The sequence below is a fragment of the Aspergillus karnatakaensis genome (genome assembly GCF_047715665.1).
Source record: "Aspergillus karnatakaensis strain CBS 102800 unplaced genomic scaffold BJY04scaffold_131, whole genome shotgun sequence".
NCBI lineage: Eukaryota > Fungi > Ascomycota > Eurotiomycetes > Eurotiales > Aspergillaceae > Aspergillus > Aspergillus karnatakaensis.
The window spans coordinates 2,107-22,588 of NW_027395843.1; the positions used below are offsets into that span (position 1 = coordinate 2,107).

Consider the following 20,482-nt stretch of genomic DNA (forward strand, 5'->3'; position numbering starts at 1 on the left):
GAGCCGTGGAGATGTAGAGCATGCGTGATACTTTATTGTATAAGAAGGGCGCTGAGTCGGCCGAGGAGATTGCATTGTGCGCTGGGCGGAGCAGCGATACCAGAGACCAGAGACAGACCTGCATCTCGTAAGTCTTGAATAACAGTTCATGAGCAACCCATCGTCAGTCACTGCGTGAGGTCAAGCGAGTTTATATGGACCCGGTTCTTCACCACCCCGCAGGAGGCTTCGATAAGAGATGAAGAATTTTCACCCCAGGGCTTCACTTCAGTCCATAACAGCCCAATGGGAACCGCAGGGGTTTTGTACTGCATTGTCGGTCAGAGAAGGCGGCGCTAATCAGTCACAGCGAAGGGGCACAGCAAATGATGAGCAGACGCCGACTATCGGTCATCGAAGACGTGATATCACAATCAAGATAACTACAAAGCGACGCACTCATTTGCCAGCTGTTGCGGTCGAGATAAGATACAGCAGATACCACGTCAGATCACTCTGTGGACAGTTTGACCCCTGCTGCAGGCAACGACTAGGATTCCATTACGTGCATGCTGGTACTCACCAATTCAATTCGTGATTATCGAGCATGCTTCGCTATCTCATTGCTATCGACGCTCTCTAGAACGAAATCGGGGACTCCACACTGTACCCCAGACGAGCCTCTGTTCGGTTCTCACGGCTGCATGTCACAACGGACGCTCGCGTTGGGCGCATTGAGACTACGATGACTTCGGGCCTTTTCCATCGACCCTTTGACCGTGTATCGCAATCGTGCTTCTCATCATACCCTCTGAGCACTGTTAGCGTCTCCGCGGACTAAATTCGCTGTTACAGATGATACATCCTTGCTCGACATAGATAAGCAGGGGTACTTGAGTGCGGTCAGGTACGCCCGGGATATTCCATTGGGCAGGTTCGACTTGAGGTTATCGCAGCCCTTCTCACAATCTCTACTCAATCGCCATTGGTCCCATTGATAGCCCAGATTGCACCATTGTTGAGTTGCAAGGCAGTATCTTCAGCATGGAAACCGTTTGATAAGCTCGCACTTGGCTTGTGGGGTGTGGGTTGCCTACCATTGTCTAGGATTCTGCCATCATCTCCCGATAGAAGATGATAGTTTGAGCTTTGGTTCGTGAACGTCTCCTCCCATTAACCGGGATTTAGTCTGGCTTCGCTGGCCTGAGACAGGCATCTTGAAGCATCGACTTCCTGTCCTAGGAAGTCGGCATACGTCCCATTCAATCTGGCGTGGTGAAGACAATGCCATTGTATGGGGTGAAACGAGGCAACCGTACTAATCTTGTTCGGGAAGTAGTATATCAAACCCCGAGCTAGCTTCATACTTGGTGCCCGGCTGCACTACTACGCAGTTATCATCTATCATTTAGCTTGATAAGAATACATAGAACAATGTCAGATGGCGAACACTAGTTATACCCAACCGTGCCCTTAAGTTAGGCCATATCACCCGAGTCCAGCTCGAGCGAGTGCTGTATAATAAGCCACGTCTACATGAGTTGTGACTGTCCCTTAGACCATTCTCTATATCTCAAAGCCTGAAACCGAGCCTTGTTCTCGAATATGAATATCTTCTCTCACCCCGAACAGTCTCTACTACCGCTGGCCGCTGGCTCTCGTGCCAGGCTGCTCACCTATACGCCCTGTAAAAGGATACAGCATCCAAATATCCATCGGCATCCTACACGCAGCACGAAGCAAATACAGACCAAAGCGCCCCGCCACAGAAGCCCTAGGTCACTGACATACCATCAAAATAAGCTGAGCCAGGGTCGAATGGGTATATGAATGAATAGAAGCATCCCAATCTGCTCCGCCCTGCGGCGTCCGTGTCTGTCTTTCTGTACTAACTTGCATACACAAAGACAGCATAGGCAAAGACAGCATACATGTGTCTATATTTATATACGCCCTCCCCTCCTACCCCTGTGTACGTCTGCATCTTAGACCACTGGTGTATCCTAATTCGCAGACATATTTCCCGCAAGCATCAAGGGAATCCAAGTCCGGTCGGTGTTCAATCTCAGCTTCGATGGATTCTGAATGGAGCCGCTGCTTGGTTTGATATGGTTGATGTTGCCTTTTGGTCTATGTCTTGGTCTGGGTCTAGATTCAGATCTAGGTCTGTGGATGAAAACATACTAGATAGAGCCAGCTGGGTGCTGGTGTCTTTGCTCATCTGGCAAATTCTACGTCCTGCGATCGGCTTGTTGTAGCTCGGTAGCTTGCGTATCCGTATTTATATATATCTTCCCTGGTCTACAGAGAGCCTCCTGATATAACTAGCAGCTAGAATAGATCTTAGAGTTTGCTCGGCTTTTTGGGGTCTTTCTTCCTCTGCTGGGTCGGAGCTTGCTATGGGGTCCTTACCTCTTTCTTATTGTATGGATGCGTGATGCTTGAGTCAGTTCATCGGTCGAGGACGGTTGCTTTCTAGGCTAGGTATGGCTTAGTTTACTACCCATATCAAGATATGCAGTACGCCTTGATTTCCAGATTCCTGAGATGCAATGTCCGGTCCCCAGATCAAGTCTTGGAGGTTCGATATACTCGATCTGGCTGGAAGGTTACTTGGAAAGAGATCGAATAGAAAATGGCAAAATGGTATGATGGGGTTAGTACGCTACACGCCAGCTGGCAAGTGAATCTAGATTGCTACCCTGCTGGATGTAGACTCAAGAGCGAAGGTATAAGAAGGATGAAACGTGGCAAGGTAGGGCTGTATCCATTATAGTGAGGTGTTTGCCGGGGTAGGAGAGCTACCGTAAGACTGTATACTCAAACCACCCTAGCAGCTTACCATTGTCGATATAATCTTTGCGAGCTTCATCACCTTGGCATAGTGCTGTGGCTGCGAAAGCTAGCAGAGAGACCCGGGGGGTGTATAAATATGGGTATATGGGATCGTGCAGGCGCGTATTTTCGGAGAGTTATGTAGATATTATTCTGTCATAGGTATCGCTGCTGAGGTTCTTGTGTGAATCTCATGCTCATGACTGTAATGCTTTGTCTTTTCTAGTGGTGGAACTTGTTTTCGATACTGGAATAGAGAGCAGCGTAGAAGATGTAGACACGGTTTGTTCCGGAGATCCTCTGATACAGGATATGGATGAGGACATGGTTTATCTGAGGCAGTCTGTGGCAACACCTGGTCGAATCAGAAGGTGTAATGAGAGGGTTTACATGCGTGATGGTGTGAAGCTGTGTAGATGAACTAGCAAAGGCGAAGTCATGCTGTAAGGGGGGTAATGGTAAGTCAATAACGGATAGAGACAATATGATTGAGTACAGATATAGATACGGGTAATTTTCCAAGCTAGTTGTATGTCATCTGAGGCTTATCTGGTCCACCTACGAGCACTCTAGTCTATGTCCTAGCGAGCTCAGCCGATATCGGAAATTCTGTGCCGAGTGACAGTCAGCCTCGCACTGGGTTATTATGTCTTAAACATTCGCCTGATATGGTAGTGGTAGTTGGATGATATACATAAAAAGTCCGACGTCAATGCAATGCGCGTAATCAAACACCAGTACCACAAAGAGAAAGTCATAGATAAGAAATCTATCTAGCCATCCGCATACAGTGTATTAGAACAGAACAGAAAACAATAGAATGATGCCGCCGCCCAAGCCCAAGACCAACCAAGACTGAAACCCTTGCGCCCGCTAATGCTTAGCTCGTATGGTGATGCATGTGCAAGTCAATGAAAATCCCATATCAGACACGCACAGAGAGAGGGAGAAAGGGAGAATGTGGGGGAGGGATAAACGAATGGAACAGAAAAGGTGAGAGATAAGATGCAAGAAATAGAACGGGGGTATATATGAGATGTAAAGTATTAAGGAATCGAATCGCAATAGGAAACGAGATCGAAATTCAAAGGTTGACGCCTGGTTTTCCTCCGCTGCCCTGCTGTGCCCTGTCTTTTTCATTTTTTTTATCATGAGTCAATGCTCGTTATTGGGGTTGTCCTGGGTGTCCGTGTCCCATTGGCGGACTGCCGTACGCTGCCTGTTGGGCCGAAGCATCTGTGTATACCGGGTATTGAACCATGTTGACCGGCTGCATTCCGTTCACGTCTTGCCATGTCGGGTAGCCCATAGTCGGTGGCTGGTGCGCGTAGGTGACCTGGACTGGTGTTCCCTGCATATCGCCCGGCGGACTCTGTGGGTTCATAGGCACAGGCGGGTATCCCTGACCGGGACTCGTCATTCGGCGTTTCAAGTCTGGAGGTATCTGCTGCGGAAACCCGCCGGCGGGGTATGGTGACGCCATGTTTTGTTGCGCGGGGAAGGTCATTGAGCGTTGTGGGGGAATTTGCCACAGGGAGCCGTCAGGCTGGACTGCGTAAGGTGACGCAGGGCTAAGTGGTTGTTGAATCTGTTGCGAGGGGACTGTGGGTGGGCCCGTGAGAGAGGGGTTTGGAGGCATAGCGGCGATGGGAGTTGCGGGTTGGCTCCAAACGTTGGGCGGAATGTTGACCATGGTTGGTTTTCCTGCTGCTGCGGACATGTTTGCAAGCATGTTTGGGTCTGAGGGGAGGGTGGTGAACTCGTCCCAGGGGACAGATGGATCCATTGGCGGTTGGGTGTCTGCTATTGTTAAATAGGTTTCTGGCCCTCTTCTTTGACCGACTCACCTGGCGCGAACTGTGCCATTGGGTTTCCAGGGTATGCTCCGGGGTTGAAAGTTACTTCTTGGCCGGATCCCAATGGCATAGGTTGGTAGGGGTAGAACACCTCGGATGACTCTCCTGTGACTGTAGGCGGCGACGAAGAGGCTGTCGACGGGTCGGTTGAGATCGTCTCTATGCGCGAGCTGGGTCGAGACTTTTTCTCAATCGGCGGCTGCTGGTCTACCGGGAAGAACTGACACTCTTTCCGTAGCCGAATGCAGTTTTCGCATCGCCCCTGGGCGTCGTCTGCCGCAACGAGACACCGGATTTTGCGCCGTCGGCAGTGGACTATCGAGATGGTATGAGTAAGAGCTCGAAAAAGTGCATCGAGAAGGAGAAGACTAACCGCACGCGACAGATGTTCGGTGGTATCCTAGCTTGTTGCGCTTCTTATCGGCAGATGAGGGGTCCATAGTGACGGTTTGTGTGATGGCAACGGAGGTCATACACTCAACAACCGCAGTCATTCTTTCCAGCAGTAATGGAGCAGGTAAACCGGCCTAGAATCGCAGGCACACAAAGCACCAGGGATCAACAGACGCGGAAAAGTGGTGAAGCTGGTAGATCGTGTGAGATGTGGATGCGCGGGCAAGCAAGAATCGGCCACGCAGAAGATGACTGGTAAAGGTAGTCGTAAGAGCAGAGTTGTATCACGGAAAGTCCGCACCGAAGGGCTGAAAGAAGACAATTATTCGCGCAGTATGAGTTGGGCGCAATAGTGGTACGTCTCTCCAGCAGTGGTTTCAGTGGTGGTACTCCACACTTCCGACAAAGCAGGAGAAAATCGGGGTCGCCTGAATGGATGGAACGACCAGATCGAGGGGTCGATAGTTGTTTCAATCCAATTAACCCAAGGCCCGGCCCTAATCAAACAGAAGCTGTCTATTTTTGAGATTAATATCGTGGTGGTCGTGTCGTCGTGAAGCAGAATTCACTGCAGCTTCCCTCGGAGCGCGCGTCAGAGAAATTCAGCCACAGGTGAGCTGACGTGGGAACCCCGGTGAATATAAATTAAGATAAAAAGGAATGAAAGAACTGAACAGAATGGGGGTGTAAGAGGAAGGAGAAGAGAGTGGCAGAGAGAGAGAGAGAGAGAGAGAGAGAGAGAGCAGAGCCAGTGACGAAGATTAGGAAGAAGAAAGTATGGTGTATGGGAGTGGGAAGACAATGCTAGTTAATAGTCGTCAGAGTGGAAACAAGCAAGCACCACGGGAATGAAACATTGACAGGACAATAATAAATCGGAAAAATAAAGATAAATTAGGACCGAAAGCCAAGAGTCCATAGGAAAGGAGGGTGGATGGAATGGATAAGAGAGAGAGAGAGCTGGAGAGACACTCGAGATTGAGAAAGAGAGAGCTCGGGAGTTTCGTGCCTTTCTCGACTTAGACTCAGATCTGGCGACATCGACTGTCGAACTACAATAATGCCTTATATTCTACTTTAAGATTAGTCTTCTTATTTTGTTTTTTTTTTCCCACTCTCCAATGCTGAGGGACCGACTGGCTGCTGCTATCGGCCTCTTGGGAAAGGGGCTTTTGGGGTGGGCATCAGGTAGAAAATTACACCTTCGCCTAAAATAAGAAAATAAAATACGCAAAAAGAATGGAGAAATCAGGCTGTTAAATGACATCAAGCGACAAGAACTACAAGTGGATGGTGGTATGAGCGTCGAGTACCTGCATCTTGGATATTGCCGTCGGCAACCAACAGCAAGTAGCACTGCACTGGTTGTTACTACTCCGGCCTTCTTCTGCAGTTATCAATTCTCCAAACCCAAGCCTTCTAGATCGCAGCAGAAAAGGTGTCCCAGAATACGAAATAGTGGGATACGGCGAGGGTGGCATTGGGGCGGCAGTTAACTAAAGGACAAGTCTGGCTAAGTATAAGATGAAACGCCTAAGATGAGGTAATTTTTAGGTGTCCGGGTTATCCAGATTCCTATCTCCCCCAAAGGGATTGCCGCGAGTACCTACGGAGTATACACCGTCGACCCAGTTTCGGCCATGATTTCTAACATTCTGATAGATATCAGTTGGGTTGAACTCTACTTGGACCTGTGATAGGGCTTGAAGTGATCTATCAACGTTGCTACCTGATGGCGATTCTCTGTACTACAGTACTCTGAGAGTCGTAGGGGTAGTCATAGGATGCAAGGAGTCCAACTGGCCAGCTCTCACTCTCAGGCACTCGGGTATTATCCATTATTAGGATGCTCCTCCAAAGCAGAGCATCCATGGAACCAGATCTGTGACAGGCAGCTGCATTGAGACTAGCGGGGGTGGGGGCGTCCCTGAACTGTGAAGGTGCTTCGGAGGGCTGAATGTCATCATCTCTTGAGTCTTGAGTTCCTGACCTCGGAGGGCGACTGGGAGGGAATACGCTCCGGTGTCGAGTCGACACAGAGTCGTACTGCCGTAATAGTCTTACCTCTCAGGCCTGACAGGATTCGGAGACTGAGAGTTAGGAGTCTTGAGTTGCATGCTTCTTCGGATTTTGGACCAATAGACCCCATGGTTGTGATTGGGTACCAGCAGTGGACCAGCCTTCATCTTAGGTAGCCAATTGTCGGCTCAGCGCGAAGCAGGACTTTCTTCACTTAGACTAGCGTATTCAAATCGGGACTAGCGTGAAGATGAAACAGACCCTCGAAAAGTCTGTGGTCCTTCTCGAAGGCTGCACTCGTCAGCTCCCCACTTGGCTTCTTCTGATGCAATCCATCTGCTATTTGAAGTTTTGAACAGATAGTACTCCGTAGTAGATGTTCTTCATGAAACCTTAACTACAGATGCTCTTAAAGAAGATCCTGGAGCTGTCAATGTGCGACACTCTTACCAGCCAGTCTTCTCGTCTTTCGAGTCCTCGACAGTCCTCAACCCTCAAGCCCCTCGTCTTCAAACATTTTTGACGAGCTGTCAGAAAGGTGGGCCCAGGAAGGTTTAATTAAGGACGACACAGGCTGAAGGCATGTTTCTCTGCAATTTCTGCACTGCTGCTCCGGTGGGCCTTGGCCCGACAATGCATGCGTGCCTGCAAGGGGAAGTTCCAGAGCCAATCTGGAAGGTCACCTTTGGTCTACGAATGCACGCGAATGATCATCAGGACGATCTTCATCGCCGCATCGCCTTGTCTGCTCGCCAGTGTAGTCACCACTTCGCCTCCTGAACGCTCGCACTCAGCAGTGCACACTGCGAGGAACTTGGAGCCCCGTCTCTCCTCCGTCATGGTGAGTGGTAAATGAGCCCCGAGTTCTGATGACGAGTCGCTGCTGCCATGTCACTCCGACCTAATTATACCTGCAAATAATATTCATTCTACCCTCCGTCTGGAGACCATGGGAATCCGGTTGTCATTGGCAAGCCGCAGCTCGGATCCCGGATATATACCCTGAAAACGCGACATGTCATGGCATCCGGCGTCGCTTAGCGTTCGTGCCCCAGGGTCTGCCAGTGCCCGGCCAAGCTGCCTCGCTTCTCCGTATATATCCCTGGAAGTTTAAAAGCCGCGCAACGCCCTTCCTCGGCTGGTTTTCGTGGATGACCCTGAATCCTCGGTCCTTTCGCGCGTATCTCTGCCAGTCTCTTGAGCTCCGTCGGAGTAGTAAAAGGCTAAACGCTCTGAGAGCTTCAAGCTTCGAGCTGACCGTTTGGGGCCCAAAACCCAGGTCGGTGGAGCAGGAGCTCTGTGCTGATTCCTGAAGACCTGGCCCAACGTCCAAGTCCCCATACTGGAGTAACCTAACCGAAAAATACCACTCCCCCGGAGTCGCCTTGTGTTCGCCTTTCTCAGGTTCGACGTTCACAAGGCCGAGAACTGTCGATTGAGTAATGCCCTGCCAAGCTCCCATTGTTTCTCGGATGCTGCGGAGTAGGTACGAATTAGTAACTTGGTTATACTCCGTACGGACGTGTTTGCATAATCGGCATCTGCGGACCTGAGACTGCAGCCTGCAGCATGCAAGCGCTCAGGAGATCTGCTTCGTAGGCGATCTCTGGAAAAAGCAAACTTCCCCACGTGCACAAAAAAGCAAAAAAAAAAATCTTCAGTCCGTCACGTTGGGAATTCTATGGTCGCTGGTGTTTGTTGAATGCTCATCTCGTGTCGAGAAACGCCCGAGTCAACGAACACGGGTTCAAGCGAAGCGCGACTATCATAGTCGTTAGTAGCAATAGAAGCAATCTAAACGCGAGGCAACTACTAGTACTCGCAATGTTTTGTCCAATCCAGATGCAGCAAATGAAGCTGGAAGAACTTGCCTAAGCAGTTCGTTCGTGCCCACTACTGCCCACCCATCGGGGATCCGCAGCGGTGCCGTTCTTGAGATTAAATCTCAACGGTCGTGGGCTGGGCACAGTGGGCAGTTGGACAGTGGAAATTATGCCAGAAATCTGATAACACTGCTGCTTGACTGCTGGTGCAGTCCAAGAGCCCGAAGAAGAAAATAATCTCCGTGGTGTTGGTAGGATCCTTCAATTGGTCTTGGAGTGAAGCACGCCGCTCGCAGGGGTTTCCCTTTCCAGGGTCCGCCCGAAGTGAACTTCTCCTCCCCTCCTCCTCTCCTCACCACCACAACGCTCCTAATCCTCCTCCTCTTCCTCCTCCATGGACCATCGCTGTCATCGTTTATCCCTACTCGGCGCCTCCTGCTCGGCATCGCCGGTCTGTTTCACCTTCATCTATCGCTTGTCGGATGATCCACTCTCTCCAGGCTTACTCAACCAAAATCTTACGCGTCCTTGCCAATAATAATGCCAACGCGAGAGCCTTTGCTCAACCCGGTTCGTCTCCCCAGGTTCGAGATCCTTGTTCCCTTTGGAGCTATATAGTATAAAGCCTATAGCTGACCTGAATCATGCCCCAGTGACCTCGGAAATTTCGTTTTCTTGACAAGTTCCACGGGCGTTCCTCACCTCGGCGCTCGATCTATCTCGGGCTAGTCTCCATGTGCTTATACTGCTTACACATCATGTCATACTTTTTTTGGCTGAAGATGTCACCGTGACTGTGGGGAAATTTGTGGGTTGATTTCATACAATGGCAAGCTCATGACTCGAAACTGTGGCAACGTCTATGTGAAACTCTTGACCGAACTCAACGGCCGAATCCTCCGTGACGAATCAGTGCGGATGACTCGTGTGCACTGCTGTCTCACCCAGCGCGATGCTGATTCTTGAACTGACCTTGGAAGAGGGTCGGCTCGAACCCTCGTCACCGACTCGGATAACCACCCGGACCTTAACGGCTCGGGCTTCCCGGATGCAGCACGCGAGGCAGGTTCTTCCAATTCGGCCGATAACGGCATGGTATCCAATTGATGCACACCATGCCCTAGCAAAAGCTTCATGCTCGGGCCCGCCCCGCGCGTCTAACACCATGATCTTGTGCCACATGAGAGACCGATAGAACTCCACATTCGCCGCGCGGCTCTCGGATGCTGCCTTCTCCGGGAGAGCGTCCACGTGGATTATCTCATACGCATATGAACGATGGAGAGGATGTCCTGGGAGACGAGCCGACTGCCTTCGCGCTGAGCGGTTTTGATGTTTATTTGGCGCAGAGTACATTGTCAAACCACCTGGGGGGCGACATTCATGCGACGAAATAAATTGTACGTTATGTGCGAGCGGGAACGAGATCCTCTTGGGCGTTTTCTTGCCTGAGCGTAGAGAGAAAAGCATGGTTGCCTTTACGGATAAGGCATGTTTGCTGACATGCAGTTTTTGCGGTATAGTATCAAAAACTAGAGATTGGAACTCGATTTGTATGTTCGAGAAACGGTCGTCTTGAATATCTGTGGGCAACGAAAATGCTGCGCTGGTCAAATCGCCGAGCCCAACGGGTGTCGATTTGAGAGATATTTTCTTCCCTTGCTTGATGCGCGGCCCTCCTGGACAGGCGGGAGGATTCATGGCATCGACCTCGAACCATGTGTTATTCAACGATTTCGATGTTTCCGCCCCCTTTGGCCGAATGTCAGTCCCCATCCACCCCATACATGTGTCTGTACCAGGAAGACTCGCGAGTACTCGATTGACGATGCATTCTTGGCTCCACCAACTTCTCCCTCCGTACGAGAAACCCCCAAACAGATTCGCAAATGGTCCTAGGGTGAGCAAAGCATCCGCATCAGTCTCCAATAGGCATGCCATGAGCAGATGGGATATACCTGCCCCGGGAAGAACGAGACCAGAGAGCCAGGTACGAGTCAACCAGCCACCGAGTGATCTGAAGTCGGTATTGTGGTCAAACTGTCGCAACAACAGCGGTCTGTATGTTTCGCTTCTGCTATACATGACGTTGCCAGACTGTCGATAGCCGGCAGGGTTATTCTGAAGAGGCCGATTATACGCATGTCTGACCTCATCGGACGTTCCATTCTGACAGATGGAATGAATATACTCCTTCAATTCTGCAATTTGGACCCAGCCAATGCTCTCTGCGAACAGTAATAGCCCTTGTAGCTGCCGATCCACGTGCTCGGGTATCAGATCGCACGCCCATGCTGATTCATTCTCCTTCGTCCGGCATGCCAGGTCGTCGTTGCTTGCATCTTCGAGTTGAAAGTCTCGGACATCATACTCAAAGTTGAAACTGTCCATCAGGCGTCGGACTGCAACCATATCCCAGTTGACTTTTGCAGTTCGCAGCTGCTTGAAATCCCGGATATCCCGTGTCGAGATTTGCAGGTCATGCGAGGCACGCAAGAGACCAACTCTTACAGTTGCATCGAGCCGTAGAAGCAATTCAGCGGCTAATATCATCTGAACAAGGAACCACTTGCGATCCAAGCCGGAACAAACCCAAGGCTTGCCATTAGTTTGGGGATTGATGAAGTCGCCATCGCCGTGCGGGGGCCGTTCCCAAAGGATTTGTCCGATTCGCATGCGCCACTCTGGCAGACTAAAGTCGAACCATGCCCCCGGTGTGGCCAATACAGCGGTCAGCGCTTTTATTTGACACTGGATGCTGTGCGGGTCTTCGCCCTCGACTGTCAGATACCGCGGTGGCGGATACAGGAAGTTGTTAAACAGTCCGCTGTATAGGTCCATGACCCCTTCCAGGTCAAGAAGTGTCTTTGTCGCTTCACCATGCAAGATCTCATGACGGAGATCTTTTAACGTCTGCATGCGGGTCATCAGATGCGCTAAGTCGACGTTGCGAACCCCTATTCTCTTCCAAGCGTTCGGACCGTCAAGGAGAAGCTTCTTTCTGTCATGCACGGTACCATCCATACATAAACCGTATGGCTCTTTGTGATGCTTTATCAGATCTTCCGCATTCATGGCCGGTAGACTTGAGAGCCTTAAGAAGTCAGCCTCGGCGCTCGCCTTTGCAGGCCCGATGAACCGGATGGAATCCGCCACCGGCATCTCCAGGAAATAATGAAACCCGACCGACCCAGGCTCTTTGCCATTTAGTGAGAGCATGTTCGGCGTCTCGTACATGCCTAGATCAAGACTTGCCCTTCTCGGTGAGCCAGTTTGTCGCCAGCTGTCGAGCTGCACCGGCGTATCCCCTTCGATCAGCCAGCCTTTGGGAACCGGAAGATGCGCGTGAAGTGTAGACAAGGTGTACGAGGAATACGGGAGGCGGCGTCTGTCCCAGAGGCTTTGTATCGAAGGGTCATGGTCGTCAAAAGGAAAGATGACGTGCGGATACCACTCCGCTTGCTTTCCTTTCTCAAGGAGGAAGTACGGCGCCCCAGAAAAGATCATCTCGATATCGCGTCTGGTCAGCTCGTATTCGGACGGCGATTCGCAGCCGATGTCCATTTCTGCCGCCTCGCTGCGACTATTGCTATGGTGGTCGCTACGTGTGCGAATAGGAACTTTCCGTGTTGGTTTGGGCGTCGATTGTTGTCCCTACACCCAGTCAGACTTTTGCATACCTCGAACACTGGCATTTCAGACGGCAACTCACCCTTTCGCCTCCCCAATGCTTCCGGAAAAACTCGCGAACCCTCGCCTGAAACCGCCCTTCCTTACCCTGCAAATTTGGCGCAGACGACCGCCGCCGAAGCGTCCGTCGCGAAAGAATACTCTCCTCACCTGCCGAACCCCCCGCAACGGAATGCCGACGCCCAAAAAAGGCTGCCATTTTCTCACGGAGATCACCGTCTTGGCTGGTTTGCTAAAGGCAGGTTCTATGGTAGAATCGAGGGACTTTGCAGGTAGGTCTGGCCCGGTGGACTGGGAAAGGTTAGGTTACCCCGGATGTGATAGAGTTACAATGACGTCTAGAGTGGGCTCCACATGATAAGGTTTGCAACGCTGCATACCCTAATCTACCAACATGGGCTCGATTCTGGGGGTGTGGAGGAGAGCTAGAACAACCTTTCTGATCGACTGGTTGGGGCTTCTTCCACAGCATGGTTCATGTGCGCTGGCTCGTTCCAGAAGTTAACCTTTATCTTGACGCCGCCACCTGCAGGTACCAATTCTTGTCGCACCTGCCTGACCTTTTAAACCTTCCAAAATTGGGGGTCGTTCCTTCCTGATCTAGGAATGTTACCGTAAAATCGATCGCGAAAGAAAGGAAGGAACGACTGACGTTCGGTTCATCGCACCTGCCGTGCGGGACCTCGTCCTGGTCAGAAAGGCACGACAGGGCATACCTACATAGGCAGGAGCGGTGCGTCGCGCCTGCCTCCGTTTTGACCGGCGCAAGTAGGGAGGTGCGACCGACACATCGTCCATCGCACCTGTCTACGGACTCACAGTCCCCATTATGGAAAGTACCATGGGGTCACCGTATACATACCGGGAGGAGCAAAGTGCATCGCCCCTGCTTTCTAGTAATTGAAGCATTGTATTTCTAAGCGACTGTGCCTGGCAATGAACAGGATGGCGAATGCTGTCCACAGGTAGGAGCGACCCTGATCGTTGGGCGTGAGTAGTGCTGTAGAGTACTAACATGTCGACTTTTTTTTCCGCTTGATGTGCTTGAGGCAAGAGGTCGCACTAATTAGGTTCCCTGTTCGAGTTGAACCTGGTACTACTTTCAGTCTCTTCAGACTAAGACTGCGGAGTATGCAGGTGAGGTATATTTTTAGTTAAGCATTACCGGTTACAATCCGGACACTTGCAGCCCGTCTCACGCAGCTCTAGTCATCCATTCTGCAGGACCAACTATCTCCACATCACCTACATAGAAGTCATACGAGACATACACCATAATTCACAGCTCACACCGAAAAGCCCCAACAGAAACCCACTAAGCATGCTTCTCCAAAAACCCAAGCACAGTCTTATACCCCCTCTCATACTCGCCCCTCACCCTCTCATCCGCCAAATCGCTCCTCGCCGCCATCCACCCATGGATCTGGTCCGGGAACGTCTCAACGTAATGCTCCTTGCGCAGATTCGCCCCGAACTTGCTCACGTCGTCCGCGTTCTCGTCCTTCGACGCCAACACCGCCATCGGCACATTCACCTCCTTTGCGTCCTCCGGGTCCAGCATCGCCGGGTGGCACTGCACGGCTGCAGAGAAGGTCTTGTTCGAGGACTCGTTCGAGACTAGCGTGGCGATCTTGCCGCCCCAGCAGAATCCCAGGATACTCCAGGAATCGAAGCGCGGGCCGGGGGCGAGGTTGTTGGCTTCGGTGACGACGCCGGGGATCTTGGAGAGGGTTTGCGGGGGTGCGGCTTTTGTGTTGAAGAAGTTGCCGAGCTTGGACTTGTGGTCGTCCGTTTGCGGCGGGAACCAGGTTATGTCTGCGGGGGAGCCTTCGAAGAAGTCTGGGATGAAGACGCGGTATTTCTGGGACGAGGAGGTGGAGAGGATGTCGGCGCCTTGTAGGGTTTGGGGGAAGAAGCCGAAGATGTCTGTTGTTAGGGGTGTTAGTTGGTGGGTTTGTGGAGTTTGTTTTTGATCTGGGGAGGGTGTGGGGTGTGGAGGTACCGTAAATGACGAGGATGGCTTTGGTGGCTGTTTCAGGGCCGGTGACGTCTGTTGCTGTTAGATATTGATGATGAAGATGGATTCGGGGGGATGTACAGGTCTTCAGGCCGTTGATGGTCTTGTACTCGCCCTTGGCCTGGTAGTCCTTGGCCTGGATAGGGGGGATGCTGGGGGCTGTTAGCTGCTGCGGCTATAATGGTCTGCGATCATGGGCTGTAGACGCACGAGCAACAGGCTTTGCTAACGCCAGACATTGTTGGGGTTGAGTGATGGAATGGTCGTTGGAGTTGGAGTCGGGGGATCGAGCGGGGTTGGCGGAGTGAGCTGAGGATGGACCTACGGAGGGGGTAGGTTAGAAACTGACGGGAGAACATTGGAAAGAGACGTACAATTGATTGAGCGATGGATGGAGATGGAGATAGTGATGAAGATGAAGCACAGAAGGTAGATTGAGGTTTGAGGAGATGAGAGAGCTGGAGGTGGTGATGAAGACTTAGCCGGACCCCGCAAGATCGACGTCATCTCGGGTCGGTTACATGATCTCCAACTACATGCCTATATCACTAATTAATCCATTGATAGGAGATGAATACGCATACGATGTATTTCATTCATATTGTGACCCCGAATGTACTTCTGGGGTTTGCAAGAATCAAACTCTACTTACTAGACGCATGTATTCCCTCGTGACAGGAGTAGCAAATATATATATACACTCCGTTACCCGTAAAGACCCTCGGGCTCACCCTTACCTCCCGCACGATCGTCCAGTCACAGCCTTACCGGCCGTGGATAGAGCCAATGCTGAATAGACTACAGACTAGGAAGAAAAGTACACGATTCTCAAATAAACTACCCATGAGGACGCCACGGCAGCGCAGCCACAGCGCCATGGCAGCTGCGGCCCTGGAATGCAGGAGTCTAGGCCATTGGCCCATTCTGCACAAAGTCTAGACCCTTGAGGTGGAATGCGATCGGGAGGGAGCTGAAGAATTGGACCCAGCAGAGTTTTGTTTCTTTGTTCTCGCTCATCGAACAAAGAAGGGGTGGGAGCTGTGATGGGCTGGCTGGCTGGCTGAGGGCATTCCTCTTCTCCAAAGCCTGGACTGGGATGGAACACAAAAGGGAAAATCCCAATCCCAATCCAGCGAGAGTTCGGCTAGTGCCCAAGATGACCAGTCTTTCAGACAAGAGGAACAAGGACAAGGACAAGAATAGGGGTCGAGAGATCAGGCAAACCAAACCATCCATGCAGAAGGCGGCGACGAGTAAAAATGTCTCGCTGGTATTTCCTGAGTGATGACTGGTCCGATTTCGGCTCGGACTGTCTGCTGTCATGACCGCCACTTGACCCACAGGAGCACCGACAGGCTGGGCCGGCAGCAGCCTTCTTGTCAGGTTGAATTGTGGTTGTGGTGGTGACCGTTTGGCTTTGAGCCGTTGGGAGCAAACTCTCGTTCTTCGATCGATCGAGAGGAGTTGGAGTTGGAGGTGGACTATCCTGGCCTCGTCTATTTTGGTGAAGAGGGAGAGACCCCAAGAGGCCCGCATTTTTCCGAGCAAAAGACAAATCATGCACCATCGCCAATCAGGAGATCTGCTCTAGCTGGATATAGCTAGTCTGTAAGGACTTGATTGGACAGAGCGGCCCACTCGAGTCCAGACACCTGACGGCCGGAGCAGAGAATTTGCAGGTGACCAGAGACTGAGAGACTCTCTCGTCGCTTGCTTTTCTCTCTCGCAGTCTCACATTTTCATCTCCTCTTATTATTACTGTCTCATTATATTATTATATTATTACCCTGATTATTATTCAGATTATTGTTGTGATGATTATGGTCCGGTTGAGTCTGTGCCACGGATACGAGCGCATTTGAGTTCTGGTTGTCTGATCGATCTCCTCCCAGCTGTCATGCATCCACAACCCACGCAAGGGCATCCTAGGTACTCCTTTTGTTTCTGTTGCGACTCTTAAAGTATGGTATGAAGGTAGAAAGTTGGAGACTGCAGGAGACTGAGGACTGAGGACTGAGGACTGAGGACTGAGAAGTACAGTACAGTAACTATTGTATGGGTGGACCTGGCCTTCCCTGTCAACCACGTTGCCGAGCTGATCATCGGTATAAATAAGAGAGAGAGAGAGAAAGGGAATATAATAATAAATCTGAAAGAACTACTCCTACTCCTGCAGCTGGCAATCTGGTGAACAAAAGCGATTCTTTTTTTGCCAGAGAAAGACAGAAGACTATCGGACATCTTAGCTCCTCTCGTTTCTTTTTCCTTCTTTTGCTCCTTTCCTCCTTTTTCTTCCCATTTTTCCCCCCGCGTTGGCCAGGCCTCAACCGACTCTGCTATCAACATCTTCATTAATACCTTCTTACTCGTCTCTCTCGTATTTCTCTGTCTCTTGTCTGTTCCGTTTTGTTCTGCTTCTGCTGTCGTCTTTCTTTCTTACCGCTCTCCTCCTCTTCTCTTTCGCTCCCTCGCCCTCCGACAACAAACACTCCTCCCTCCATGGCTATCCCCGTCTGACTGCGACTCTTTGTCCAGCCTCCAGACGCGAGAACCGCGCTCGCCCCCCCTAGGCCATGTCTTTGTCCTGACTCGATTTCTCTCCTATCATCCGCTGGTAACTCGTGTTGACTCCAGTCCCGCGTGGGTATGTCTGTTGTTAGTCCAAGCTGAGATCTCCCCCACCCGCCGCCCATCTCTCTCTGGCCATCAATCAAATCTGCCTCTCCTGCCGGCGATCTTTTACTGCTCGTAGAGATCGCGCGCTGCGATCCCACTCGCCCTGGATCCTCCTGATCTCACTGGGGCCCTGTCTGGCAATCGATTCTGGCCGCTGGGACCCGACCAATTCGCGTTCCCCCCGGCTCAAACCACCCTCTCGGCCGGCTTGGCTGTCGCTCCGCCAGTCTTACCCAGAGACGACACCACCACCACCGCCAACCTGGCCACTCTCGCCATCCCCCCCGGTATGGGGACGGGCCTGGAGGTTCAACAGCCTCTGACTGCCCGTCGTCCTGCTGCTCCGCCGCTGCCGCAGTTTGAGCTGCCGGCGCCAACTTTCACCCCGGCACCACTCAAGTACCCGCTGCAGTCGCACCCGCTGCAGCACCCGCATCTCCCGCTTCCGCCTCCAGCCAGTGTCAACAGCCTCATCAGCCAGACGACGCAAGCCGATGGTGCTGGAGCGACGGCGACCACAGCCCCGACGACGCACCCGTCGGCGGTAGCGACCACTCCGGTTTCTGCTTCGCCGGAGCTTACATCGTATTGGGCCTCGCAAGGCTCATACAGCAGTGGCCGTCAGCCGTCGTGGACACCCGGCATCGGCTCCTCCTATTCAAACCGAGATCCCTTTTCACCCTCTTTCAACCCGACTTTCCATCGTAACCCGGCGACCTCGACCCCCGGCGCCGACCCGATTCAACCTGCATACGACATGAACCAGCTTCCACCATTCCACCAGCAGCTAGGCACGGCCGCGCCAACACATCCGGCAATGGCGCACCCGATGCTCAGCGCGTCCCCTCACCCTTCTCTTCCGTCGAATGACCCGTACATGGCGAAGTCCTCATCCGCACCGGCGTACGGGGGTGTTCAGCAGTTATCCAGCCCATCAGGCTCGTATCAGCCATACGGAGGGCCACCACCACCGTTGGCAATGCACCATCCACCACGAGTCGCGTCAAATCCACCGCCCGCGCTCAGTTATCAGCGCCATCCGTGGCCCTCATATTCGCTGCCAGCGATGACAGGACCGGTGATGTCGAATGTCCACAGTCCAGGAGGGCAAATGTCACTGATGGGGCCGTTGCAATCGGGTCTTCTCCCAGGTTTCAACAGCGGACATGTGGCCAGCATGCAGCAGATGTATGGCGGGCACCCCCCTCATGGCCTCCATGGACCGGGGCCGGCGAATGACCGGCCGTTCAAGTGCGACAAATGCCCGCAGAGCTTCAATCGCAATCACGACCTGAAGCGACACAGCCGGATCCACCTGGCGGTGAAACCGTATCCTTGCCACAACTGCGACAAGCAGTTCTCACGGAAGGATGCATTGAAGGTAGCCACCTTGATTCCCTCTTGTCTGACCACATGCTAACTCCAACAGCGACATCAACTGGTGAAGGGCTGCAAGGACGAACTCGAAGCGAAACCGGTCAAGCCGGAGGTGAAGCTCGAAGACGGAGAGCACTAATCCGTCACTCACGTCTTCTCTTCACCTGACAAACCAGACGAAACAACTCGCTCACTGAACTTGACCGCTCACCGAAAATCGAACCGGTACTACATACAGGTCGCTCAACGACCAAACAACCGGCTCCTACCCGCGCGGCGCTTAACCGGAGAATTTCACCCACGGCGCAAGAAGAGTCTCGAACGACTCAACCGGCTGGACACGAGACTAGACGGGTACACGAAGCAGGGGTGCCCTGTCCTTCCCCCTGTTTCTGCTCTGATGCGAAAGCGATAGCAATGGCTGGCGATGGCATGGCATGTTTATTCGGCGTTATTATCTCTGTTGATTGAAGAAGGACTGATTGATTGATTGATTCCACACGTGGAACTGAGCTTGTTTACATAGTTATGGTACTGGGCGATTGAACTGATTGGATTGGATAGGATAGGTTCGTTAGGTGTTTGGTGTTGTCTGTCATCTCCGTTCATTCGTTTCGTTTCGTTTCGTTCCATTCCATTCGATTTCGTTGCTGTCTACATCTGCGTCGTCTGCAGCCTGTTGTCACCCCTGTATCTGTAGCACCGGCATTTATTTCATTTAGGGGTTATGTATGTTCACGTTACTTCTCTTGTGCTGTGTGACTGTAACGGAACGGACTGTTTTACACTACTTCCCACTATCACACTGTATGTATGACCTCCTGCACTACATTACTTTATTTCTACTTCCCCGTTTTGTTTCCTTCTCACCTCTATATAGATATACAATATAAACCCCTACCCTCACCCTCCACCACCACCACCACCACCACCCACACACCTCTCTCTTTCCTTCTACCCCACAACAACAACAACAACTAAACACCCACAATGCTCATCCCAACCCTATTCCTCCTATCCGCAGTCCCAACCTCCGCCCGCTACGCCCTAACCCTCCCCCCAACCCTCCCCCCACCACAAACCCCCATAACCGCCGACTTCCTCACCCCAAGCCTCGACCAATCCGACCTCGACGCCCCCAAGCTCTCCGCGCAAACACCTCCTCCTTCGACTGGTGGTCCTTCGACGCCGTCTCAGCCGAGAACCCCAACGCCTCCGTCGCAGTCACCTTCTCAAATGCCGGGCCGCTGGGGTATCCGCTGGAGTTGGTGAATGCGTCGGCTCTACCTGGAACTGGAAATGGCAATGGCAATGGCAACGGCAATGTAAATGCAGAAGCAGAAACGAATCAGGCCCTTTGGACACACATCTCCATAACCTTCCCCGACGGGAAAGTCTTCAAACACATCCAGCCGATCTCGCATGCGCGCGTCAGTGGCTCGGGGGACTCGAGTATCGCCCTCTGGACCGGCGGCGGCGTGTGGATGGGTTCGGAGGAAGGGTTTGATGTCGAGATTGAAGTTGGTGGGAAGGCGGAGGAGCCGTGGGATGGGACGGGGGTTAGGATTAATGGGCGGATTAGTCTGGAGCGGATTTCGGGGAGTCATTCGGTTTTTTCGATTCCAGGGAATTTCAGTCGTAGTTTGGGACTGGGGTTTGATGGGGTGGGTGCTGCGGGGAGGGCTGGGGGTGTGGGTTGGGTGAGTGTGTTGCCGGATGCGATTGCGAGCGTGGATTTGAGTGTTAATGGGGAGAGGGTGCGGTTTGATGGGTATGGGGGGCATGATAAGGTTTGTTGTTTCTTTTTTTTTTTTTTT

At 52.0% G+C, this 20,482-nt stretch overlaps 7 protein-coding genes across 7 annotated transcripts; 2 read left to right on the forward strand and 5 right to left on the reverse strand.

Annotated features, from left to right (window-relative positions):
- Window positions 1–3,535: 3,535 nt before the first annotated feature.
- Window positions 3,536–4,274, reverse strand: BJY04DRAFT_204200 (uncharacterized protein). Its single transcript, XM_073713455.1, has one exon. It carries the CDS (start codon window positions 3,964–3,966, stop codon window positions 3,688–3,690), a length of 279 nt encoding a protein of 92 aa, XP_073564054.1. The 5' UTR covers window positions 3,967–4,274; the 3' UTR covers window positions 3,536–3,687.
- On the reverse strand, window positions 3,536–5,685 carry BJY04DRAFT_226448 (putative C6 finger domain protein). The gene is made up of 3 exons (XM_073718416.1): window positions 5,044–5,685; window positions 4,662–4,985; window positions 3,536–4,614 (listed from the first exon to the last, which is right to left on the reverse strand). Exons 1-3 carry the CDS (start codon window positions 5,162–5,164, stop codon window positions 3,980–3,982), a joined length of 1,080 nt encoding a protein of 359 aa, XP_073564053.1. The 5' UTR covers window positions 5,165–5,685; the 3' UTR covers window positions 3,536–3,979.
- Window positions 5,686–9,228: 3,543 nt separating this feature from the next.
- Window positions 9,229–11,488, reverse strand: BJY04DRAFT_204201 (uncharacterized protein). Its single transcript, XM_073713456.1, has 2 exons — window positions 9,559–11,488; window positions 9,229–9,489 (listed from the first exon to the last, which is right to left on the reverse strand). The coding sequence occupies exon 1, from the start codon at window positions 11,456–11,458 to the stop codon at window positions 9,815–9,817; it is 1,644 nt and encodes a 547-aa protein (XP_073564055.1). The 5' UTR covers window positions 11,459–11,488; the 3' UTR covers window positions 9,229–9,489; window positions 9,559–9,814.
- A 2,271-nt stretch (window positions 11,489–13,759) lies between these two features.
- Window positions 13,760–15,165, reverse strand: BJY04DRAFT_204205 (dienelactone hydrolase family protein). Its single transcript, XM_073713457.1, has 5 exons — window positions 14,987–15,165; window positions 14,823–14,933; window positions 14,694–14,764; window positions 14,598–14,645; window positions 13,760–14,521 (listed from the first exon to the last, which is right to left on the reverse strand). Exons 2-5 carry the CDS (start codon window positions 14,849–14,851, stop codon window positions 13,911–13,913), a joined length of 759 nt encoding a protein of 252 aa, XP_073564056.1. The 5' UTR covers window positions 14,852–14,933; window positions 14,987–15,165; the 3' UTR covers window positions 13,760–13,910.
- Window positions 15,166–15,312: 147 nt separating this feature from the next.
- BJY04DRAFT_204207 (uncharacterized protein) lies at window positions 15,313–16,335 on the reverse strand. The gene has a single exon (XM_073713458.1). It carries the CDS (start codon window positions 16,170–16,172, stop codon window positions 15,519–15,521), a length of 654 nt encoding a protein of 217 aa, XP_073564057.1. The 5' UTR covers window positions 16,173–16,335; the 3' UTR covers window positions 15,313–15,518.
- A 936-nt stretch (window positions 16,336–17,271) lies between these two features.
- Window positions 17,272–18,955, forward strand: BJY04DRAFT_24997 (uncharacterized protein). Its single transcript, XM_073720005.1, has 2 exons — window positions 17,272–18,669; window positions 18,718–18,955. The coding sequence occupies exons 1-2, from the start codon at window positions 17,578–17,580 to the stop codon at window positions 18,802–18,804; spliced, it is 1,179 nt and encodes a 392-aa protein (XP_073564058.1). The 5' UTR covers window positions 17,272–17,577; the 3' UTR covers window positions 18,805–18,955.
- Window positions 18,956–19,388: 433 nt separating this feature from the next.
- On the forward strand, window positions 19,389–19,684 carry BJY04DRAFT_24999 (uncharacterized protein). The gene has a single exon (XM_073720006.1). It carries the CDS (start codon window positions 19,479–19,481, stop codon window positions 19,644–19,646), a length of 168 nt encoding a protein of 55 aa, XP_073564059.1. The 5' UTR covers window positions 19,389–19,478; the 3' UTR covers window positions 19,647–19,684.
- Window positions 19,685–20,482: the final 798 nt, after the last annotated feature.